Here is a 9,463-nt window from a genome sequence, read left to right as displayed (position 1 = left end):
GTTAAATGGACTAAATCTCAGTTGAACAGTGAGGGTTTGCCGTTTAGGCACGATATCAATGTAAAAAAAAATAGAGTCACGCGTAACACTTACAGAGTTTGGTGAGATAATAAGCCGTTGAATTCTAAAATGATCAAGTTATATGAAATTTAGAAAATATGAGTACATAAAATGACTAATGTAAGTTTATTACTACTCCTACTACACAAAAATGAGGGGAATTTGTTTTTTTCAATAAATACTTTTATTTTGTAGCCACGTACGTATGACGGAATAATGATTAGTGGCAATTTATAATCTCTTCTTTAAAAAATACTAGCCGACGCTCGTTTTTCCAATGAATGCCGTGTTGTCGCACGGAATAAAGCGCGCACACCCAAGTCCTCTCTCTCCTCTCTCTCTCTCTCTCTCTCCTAACTCCCTCACGCCTCCTCCCCCCTCGGCCCCTCCCTCGTCCCCCTGGCCCCCTCCCATTCAACCGATTCTATCTCTCATCAATCAAGGTATAATTCCTTAACACACACACACATGTATATATTTGAATTATACATGCTTGAGCGGTATATGCGTGGGTATACAGCTATATACCTATGTGTTGAATCTGGTTGATTGAATGATTGCTTTCGATTTGTTAGCCTCATGTATGTATCTCTATGTACGCATCCTTGTTTTACTCCTTTTTTTGATCGCTGTTGTGTTTGTTGTTAGGTTAGGGTTTATGCTTTGGTTTGTTGAATTTTGTGGCTGATGCTCGCGAGTGAGTTACTCAGTTGTGGAATCTTATCTTATCATTGTGTTCCATAGGTTTTGGCGTTTTTTGTGTTTTGTTGGCCTAATTAGGTCGTGTTGTTGGGGTTTTTTTATCGTTTGCCGTAATTCAGAGAATTTCAGATACTCTTGCTCAATTGCTTTTACTCCTTGTAAATTCTAGGCTGAGTTATAATCTGCTCATTCTTGCGATTTTCCAGCACCTATGATTTGCGGACATGATTCACCGGAACGCGAAGGTGTTTTGTTCGGACATGGGAGTGTTGGATGCAGAATTTTGATTGTAGTGGTGTTATGAATTATGTACGCGTGGATCAGTAAACTGGGTTGAACAAAATAATTAGTTATATAGGTTCGAGCATGTATGGGGAAAATTTGTGTAAATATTGATGAAAACATGTATATAAACAGTCAATAGAACACTGATGAAAAATATCTGCTCGTTAAGTTCTCAGAAAGGTTAATTAGTAGAATAGTACCTCTGAACGTATGGATTCCTTTTCTTATTAATGGAGCCAGTGTTTATGTCATGGGATATCAAACAATTTTGGTGGTTTGGTTCTTCGTTGTTTTCATACACTCGTAGTCCAGTTGTTTCTTTAAAGCTGTGGTATACAAACTTAAGTGTCTAGATGCACTATGGAATCTATGGATTTTTTTGGAGTCATTCTTAGAGTCCATGGCTTATTGAAGAACAAAAGTGATAATTTTGGGGGGTTTAGGGATTTTTAGTTTTTATCTAATGAAGCGTCTTCTCTCAGGCCAGATAAAGGGACTGCAATGAATAAAGTTTCGATAGCTTCAGGTGGATAACAGAGATATCTCAATTGAAATGGGAGGCTGTTGCTGCTGTTCTTCTAAAGGAGTAGGAGTGAACCGTTCACCAGCGTTCTATCATGTCCGTAATCTCTCTCCTTTTAAGCAAGATGTCTTTTGGATTTGAAAGACCTTAATTTCTCAAGATTGACCTGGATTTTGTCTATAATTGTACAAACTTGGTTTTGTAGTCATCATTGTTTTGTATATTGGTGAAATGGTATTCAGAATATGTCACATTTCTGATTTTCAACTGTACATCATGTGATTAAGCGGAAACTTTGATTTCTCACTTCAACGCCATTGTTCAGAGGTTTATTGCATTTTCAATATATATTTTTTCTGTCTTCTCTTTGGGGTCCATTACTCTCGCCAATTTCCCGACATAGAAGGAGGCGGGCTTTATGTTTTGATGCTTTTTACCTTTCTAATCAGTTGTTTACATATATCTGCATAGCATTTAAGGATTCTAATTTCAAATTGTGTATGGCCCTGTGCTCTCTAGCAGATTTATAAGTTGGTTTTCATCGTGACTACTTGTTTTCCATAAATGAACTGTGTCGCATTTTTGTAGTTGAGAGCTAAACTTGTGTTGATTCGGAGCAACCATTGGTGGCTGAATATGACTTGAAAATGCACCGGTACCAATTAGTAGTTATATTTTGACCATGTGACATAGCTTCAAATGTTTCAGCGTTATCGGTTGATTGAATCCTCTTTATGCTGTTGTTCATGGGAGCCATTGGTGATAGGAAACTTATATGTCCATTGGTGAGAAGGTTATAGCTGAATTGTTGAATTATGTGGTCAATTATGAAGACAGCTGTGTGGTGGGGTCCAAACTTACAATGGCAAGGGTTGGTGTGCTGGCTTGGCTTCATTATTTGAACTTTCTCTTGTATTCTCAGGGAAAGACACCTCCTCCCCACATCATCTGCTGTCTCGCATCCATCGGGATGAGTGTTGCGTCTGTCTTATTCAGAACTACTGCCTGTGCTGCAAACTATAGGGGGTGAGAACAATTGATCGCATGAGTTGATTAATGCATCTACCAAGTGGTAACGCAAGTTCTGTTCCGAGTGTGAAGAACCAGGTTATGTCTCCATGAATGTCGTGGGTGCAAATATTACCACATAGCAGCATTTGATGGTGCTAAAGGACTTCATAATGATATGCAGTTGATGCATTGTGAAGAATAAATCTGCAGTTGAGGATTTAGATGAATCACAAATAAAAAGAAATTGGTGTTTCCGGTCTTCTTCGTTTAACTTTCTGAAGAAGCTGACAAGAGTGCATGTTTTCTTTCGTACCATAGTTTAAGAATCATGATGTATGTTTGTGCTTCACCAGCATTATAATATAGGGGCAAGGAAGCTTGTCTTCATTTTAGAGGTCTCACAAAATCTAACAGTTTAAGGGGCTGGCTCTTAAGCAATTGCCAATTGGGACTTGGGAGTATAGGTCGCAAATAGCGACGGCTTGTGTGTTTCCAATTGCAAACAATCATGTTTTTCAACTTGGTTGAATCTGTTAGATGATAACATATTACTAGAGTATAATGCTTAGTATTGGCAAACTATGCAAGAAGCTGTTTCAAGTATCAGTCATCTCCTCTTGGTAATGGATGGAATAGTTTTTTTAACTGCATGGGCAGTTGAGTTATTCGTTCAGTTGAACATAGGATTTGTGTAGGTAATTTTTTTTTCCAGCTTAAACATGTCGACGATGTCGTAGCCTTCAGAAACAGATGGACATGTGAATGATGATTAATTTCTATGACATGTTTTTGTTCCGTGAGTGCACCCACCTTTCCAGCTTGATGTGCAGATTATATGTAAAGTTTAGCTTATTTTACCTGCTTCAAGAACTGGCTTCAATCTCGTTTTGCTATCTGATTATTTGGTGAATCTGGTTGAAACTATCTGGCTGCCTACCCCCTTTTTCCTGTTGTTTCATATATACCACAATAACCACATATCATGACTCGATATATTGGCACTCTTTCTTCATTTATTATTATTTATCTTTGATGGACGGTAGAAACTGGAATTAATCTAATACTTTTCTCCCTCTTGATGCTATGGAATGGGTTTCGCTGTCAGCTGGGTTAGATTTGTTATTTAAGTCTTTGTGTCATCCTTATGGACTTTGTTTGATGTTCACTCTATTGTGCAGTATCCAAGAGCGTCAGAGGAGCGTGAGCCCTTATCATCTCATCATGGCACGGTGGCTGCACTCTCTACAGGGCTCTTAGTCAACACCAATTTGGAAACTTCATCTCCTGACACTTACAGACCTCCTCCAGCACCGTTGCCATACGATGTGAATCTAGGCCGTCCTCAAACACCACCAAGTAATCAAGAAACTTGTGGCAACAAGAATGATGCCCCAGTGCATACTGCAAATACTGGAACTGTTGACGAAACAATTTCTGGCAATGACATCCTGGAAACACTAGATGAACTCCTGAAGAAATCTGACTACAAAGTGGAAAAGGATACAGAACTAGCCTCATCAATGGAGATAGAAGTTGAACTTGAGAAGTCTGGGGAACTAAAAAAGTCCAGTGAACCTTTTGTTTTGGTTGGAGAGGAATGTCCCACCTGTCTTGAAGGTAATGAGATTGTAGAACTCACTATACTTTACAGGATTTGTTTGGATCGGGACTTTTGGAAGGAAATGGAGATGTAAGCGATTTCTCTTCTCACCTATCCAAGCAGATCCTTGCTGTAGCGCAGTATTTCCGAGTCTGTTTTTGGAGTTTTAGCTGCAGTTAGCTTTCCATCTCGTGTTTGGAGTCTTTTGACTTAGAAAGTTGGTGGATATAACTTCTTGTTTCTTTGCAGAGTATGATGATGATAATCCAAAAATCATCACAAATTGTGAGCATCATTTTCACCTTGCATGCATTCTCGAATGGATGGAAAGGAGCGACACTTGTCCAGTGTGTGATCAGGTGCGTCGATTTATTGATTTTGCTTGCGAGTACTTTAATTCTGTCTTTGATTTATTAGCCTCAAGTTACTTTTTTTTTTATTCTTATTAGGACTACTTTTTTTTCAGTCCATTTTGTTACTCTAAATATCAACGAAACACTTTTCCTTTTGTGTAGGAGTTACTTTTTTTTTTATTCTTATTAGGACTACTTTTTTTTCAGTCCATTTTGCTACTCTAAATATCAACGAAACACTTTTCCTTTTGTGTAGGAAATGATATTCACTCCCCCTGTCGATGTCTAGCTATCTGCTACTCTTCAATGGAAGTTCTTACCTCTCCACGATTGAAGTTCTGAGTAAGAGTTTATAATGGGGTGGGGGGAGAGTTTTCATTTTCTCTTTTTTTCTTTTCGGTGAGTTTTGTCTATATACTCATTTTACTGCTTAAAATCTCTCTTAAATGCCAAGTATCATTGCGAGTTCATTTTCTTGAGCTTGGGCAAAATATATGATACAAGAAAGGAAAGCGAAAACCAAAGGGAGATCACCATGATACAATACCCTAGGTCCATTTTCTGTAAATTCATTCTTGGTTTTTACATATCAGATTATCTGCGACATAACTGAGGACTTGCATAGAATTGAAAGGAATAGAATTGCTAGCTTGATCTTTTGCGTAACAAAAGAGAAGCATCGTGTTTTCTTTGGTTTTCTGTTACTTGCTAGATAGTTTGTTGCTCTCTCTCTCTCTCTCTCTCTCTCTCTCTCTCTCTCTCTCTCTCTCTCGTATGCCATTCTAGTTGTTTAATTTCTCTGTCGCTGCAAGTTTGGCGCCTTTGGCCAGCCATATTATATTTCCGTCATTGGAATGGTTCCTGTAAATTGCAACTCATTATAGTACTATTTTGAGGAGAAACCTATGTTGTAGTAAGGCAGGGGGGTTCGCCTTTTTTTTTTTTAATTGACAAGAAAGATCATTTATATCATATTTGAAGTACAAGGTACGAACCCGATATATATCATTAATTGTGAGAGTTCATGAGACAATCAAGCTAAATAACTCAACCAATGCAAAAAATAAGCTCATTATAAGGTAAAAATAAAGAATGGAAGGAAAAGTCTTATAAGGGAAGAACACTTACAAACAGATGAGAAGATTTGAATTTCTGATTTTTTAGTAAGATGCAAGAGTTTTGGTCAATTAAGCAAAGGAAAAGTCCTATAAGGGAAGAACATTTACAAACAAATGGAGAGATTTGAACTCTTGACTTCTTAGTGAGATTTAAGAATCCTGACCAACTTAGCTAGCCCAGTTGGTTCGCTTGAGTGTCAGTTTCTTTTCTTTTAAACAATTGGTAGAAGGCAAATGGTAATCAAATGCAAAAGCCATAAAAATGACAAAATAGTGCAATCTAAAGTATCCAAGGCTTTCGCCTTTTGGTACTTCCAACATTTTTAATAAGTAGAAAGCTCTCTAAAATATGATTCCCACCTAGAAAATGCTTTTTGTTATGCCAATTACTGTGGTGGTAGTGGTGATGGTGATGGTGATGCTATTTATATATTCTTTCTTGATATTGTTTTTTTTTTTGGAACTTTTATATTCTTTCTTGATTGTCTAAAGTAAACTTGAAGAAGAACATAAACCTAATTCCAACGAATAATCTTCATCTCAATCTTTTTTCTTCATTACTCAGTTACAGAAAATAAAACCCCCTTGAACTACATGTCACTTTTTCGCTATTCCGATTAGCGTGTATCTGGATTTTAAATTTCTTTTTTTTTTTTTTTTGAAACGGGTTGTTATGTCATTGGAGGAAAAAAATCTCCAATTTCTCAAAACAATACTCCTATCAGAAATTTTAATTTGGGAAAAGAAGGGTAATTCAAAAATTGTAGTGGCTAATTAAGCACCCGAAAGCATGCGTTGGGCATAATATGGTTAAAAAAAATTTAAATTGGGAATCAAGGTGCAAACACAAATTTATAGCGTCAATAAAGCAATTTCATCGATGTTATCCTCCTCAAACTCGCAAGTTGCGACGATGATGATAGGAATTGGAATTGGAATTGGAATTGGAATATGGGGATCGTGGTAGGGCTTGTTTGATAACCTAAATTCAGCACTTAATACTGAATCAATTAAGTAATAAGTGATTCAGTAGGTTTGATAACTACATTTCATATTACTTAACAAATTAAGTACTACTTAAAATATAGGCTAAAAAGTTGAAAAAAATTAAGTAGCTTTGAGCTACTTAATTCTGGCTGAATTTTTGTGTACTTACATTCAACCGTCATACCACCACCACAACCGCTTCCACCAACACCTCCACCACTCCACCACCACCACCACTACCACTAGCTCCACCACCACCACATCACCACCACCAGCTCCACCACTCCACCACCACCACAACCACCACCACTACCATCACTACACCACCACCACCACCGCTCCTACCACCACCACCACCACCGCTCCACCGCTCCACCACCATCACCACCACCGCCACTCCCCCACCACTACCATCACTACACCACCACCACCACTCCACCACCACCACCACCACTTCCTCCACTACCACCACCACCAGCTCCACCACTCCACCACCACCACCACCACCACTCCACCACTACCATCATTACACCACCACACACCACCGCTCCTACCACCACCTCCACCACTCCACCACCATCACCACCACCGCCACTCCACCACCACTACACCTCCACCACCACTCCACCACCACCACTACCAGCACTCCTACTACCTCCACCACTCCCCCACCACCACTCCACCACCATTACCAAAAGTACATTGTGACCGTTAGTAAATTAAGATAGAATTGGAACAAAATTAATTCATCATTTTTTTAATTCAGTACTTAATATATTTATCAAACAGCTTTTCAGCTTAAAAATTTCAGCATTCAGTTTTCAGTACTTAATTTTTCAGCTTTCAGTTTCAGTTTTCAGTTTTATCAAACAGCCCCGTAGTCTAGAGTTGAAAGAAAATATCCACGAGATTTTTTATGTCTTTCCTACTTGAAAAATGATTTTCACACTCCCCTTTTAGCCATTCACATTCACTTTTTTTCTTTTTTATCTATATGAATTTACAATATTGTCCTTGCATGTGTAAAAAAGTGTATTGAATAAAAGATAAGATAATAAATTTAAGTGGATAAAGACAAAAAAAAGAAAGTGTGAATTATAAAAAGGAGAGTGTGGAAATCAAGTCCCTTCTACTTTTGGATAATAGCTACTTCATCTCTTGGGAAATTGATTAAGATGCTCGAGAGCAATGGTTTCGGTATGGAGAAGTTTTTGGTTGTCGAGTGGGTACCATAGTACTCCGTCGGCGATTCCACGTTTGGACGATCCGAATTTTAGAGACAAAAATAGGAAAGAGGGTGATCGGGTGAGGAAAGAGAGAGGGAATAAATCTGGGCTGTGTACTCTTACATAAAATATTATAAATTGCAAGATATAATCGATTGAAAAATGGTACGAACTCCCAGAAAGGACTATTAAATATGGACGGAAGGAATAGTATTAATCGCAGTGTCGAAAATGTCATTCATATGACTAGTGTGGGTCTTGCGAAAACTACGAATGGCCAGCGAAATGAAATTTAATAATACTCCTTTCAAAGACATAATTTAATTGACTAGATTCACATTGTATGGTTAGGACAAAACATTCAAGGTAGAAGAAGTATACCATCATTGTCGTTAGCACCACCACACAACCATCAGTAGAATATCACATCGCAACCACCATTGGCGAAGGTATATGGGTCTGAGCCTAGGGTTGTAAGTGAACCGAGCAGTTCGCGAGCTCGACTTGTTTACTTGTTTAGTAAACAAGCTAAGCTCGAGTTTTCGACTAGTCACTCGGCTCGTTCAAAAAAAACTCGGCTTGATTATAGAGGCTCATTTAGTAAATGACTAAGTTCGCTCATTGGTGTTCGAGCCGAGCGAGATCAAGTTTTTGGCTCATTTAGTAAATGAGCTGAGCTTGAGCTCGACAAAGCTTGGCTCTAGATCGGCTCGTTTGCAGCCTTGCACCCTCCCGAAATATAAAATGTTAGGATTGTCACACACACGCACACGATTTACGAGTATAAAACAATAAAGAATCAACACAGAGATATACGTGGTTCCCCAAAAATCGGGTACGTCCACGGGAGCGAGAGCGGCTGCTGTTCTTTATTATCACAGTATGAAATAGGGTTTACAACATAGAGTATTTATACCGACTCTATTCTAACCCTAATATGGTATTTGGTTTGTATCCACTCGTTGCGCTTTGCTCCAATCGTTCCGCTCCGGCATCTGGCCTTCTTTCTAAAACTCCTTAGTATCTCTTTATACTTAACATATGAGCCATAATTCTAAAATAAACATGCAATATGATTATAATTTGTATAATTAGTATAGCAATCTCTACAAATCTAAATTATTTTGGTTTGATATGATACTTTGTATAATTAGTATAGAAATCTCTACAAATCTAAATTATTTTGGTTTGTTCTAGTGACAAATTAAAGCTATATATTTTACAATATTGCTATGTAAATTTTTTCCAATTTCTTTCAAAGACGAATATAATCACGCGTGGGCGTCGTCATTAGTCGACACTTGACAGTAAAACAAAATAATACTGTACTATTATATATACAATATATTAATATTAACATATTGCAAAAGCTACACCTTACATTGAGTATATTTTTGCATGAAAGTATTTCTCTTAAGTTGATCTCCTTTAACAAAAATCCTGACTCCGCCACTAACAACCACGTTACAGGCAAAGGCGCCACGGAGCGTAGGTCCTACCCATGCTCTTAGTATTAACGATTATGTTTAATCCATCAATCGATCACGAAACATACAACTTAAAAGTTAAGCAAGAAAATCTAAGAAGTTAGTCATTCA

The 9,463-nt window shown here is 37.9% G+C and overlaps 1 protein-coding gene and 1 long non-coding RNA gene across 3 annotated transcripts; one reads left to right on the top strand and one right to left on the bottom strand.

The window, feature by feature from the left end:
* Positions 1–321: 321 nt before the first annotated feature.
* Positions 322–5,205, top strand: LOC131314614 (probable E3 ubiquitin-protein ligase RHB1A). Of its 2 annotated transcripts, XM_058343395.1 has the most exons (6): positions 367–503; positions 969–1,071; positions 1,530–1,666; positions 3,760–4,198; positions 4,431–4,540; positions 4,791–5,205. In XM_058343395.1, exons 3-6 carry the CDS (start codon positions 1,601–1,603, stop codon positions 4,821–4,823), a joined length of 648 nt encoding a protein of 215 aa, XP_058199378.1. In that variant the 5' UTR covers positions 367–503; positions 969–1,071; positions 1,530–1,600; the 3' UTR covers positions 4,824–5,205. The 2 variants fall into 2 exon arrangements, with proteins under 2 accessions (XP_058199386.1, XP_058199378.1); XM_058343403.1 differs by lacking the exon at positions 969–1,071 and having other exon boundaries at positions 322–503.
* On the bottom strand, positions 2,669–3,035 carry LOC131314627 (uncharacterized). The gene is made up of 2 exons (XR_009196463.1): positions 2,895–3,035; positions 2,669–2,842 (listed from the first exon to the last, which is right to left on the bottom strand). It is a non-coding gene; the product is annotated as an uncharacterized LOC131314627 (long non-coding RNA).
* Positions 5,206–9,463: the final 4,258 nt, after the last annotated feature.

Source organism: Rhododendron vialii, chromosome 2a, assembly GCF_030253575.1.
Source record: "Rhododendron vialii isolate Sample 1 chromosome 2a, ASM3025357v1".
Lineage (NCBI taxonomy): Eukaryota > Viridiplantae > Streptophyta > Magnoliopsida > Ericales > Ericaceae > Rhododendron > Rhododendron vialii.
Note: the sequence above shows the minus strand (reverse complement) of the source record. Positions and strands in the feature narration are given on the sequence as shown.

Coding starts and splice junctions, on each gene's coding strand:
- LOC131314614 (XM_058343403.1), top strand. CDS start 1,601: ATGGGAGGCTGTTGCTGCTGTTCTTCTAAAGGAGTAGGAGTGAACCGT. Junction 1,667..3,759: donor GTTCACCAGCGTTCTATCAT/GTCCGTAATCTC, acceptor TCTATTGTGCAG/TATCCAAGAGCGTCAGAGGA. Junction 4,541..4,790: donor CTTGTCCAGTGTGTGATCAG/GTGCGTCGATTT, acceptor CCTTTTGTGTAG/GAAATGATATTCACTCCCCC.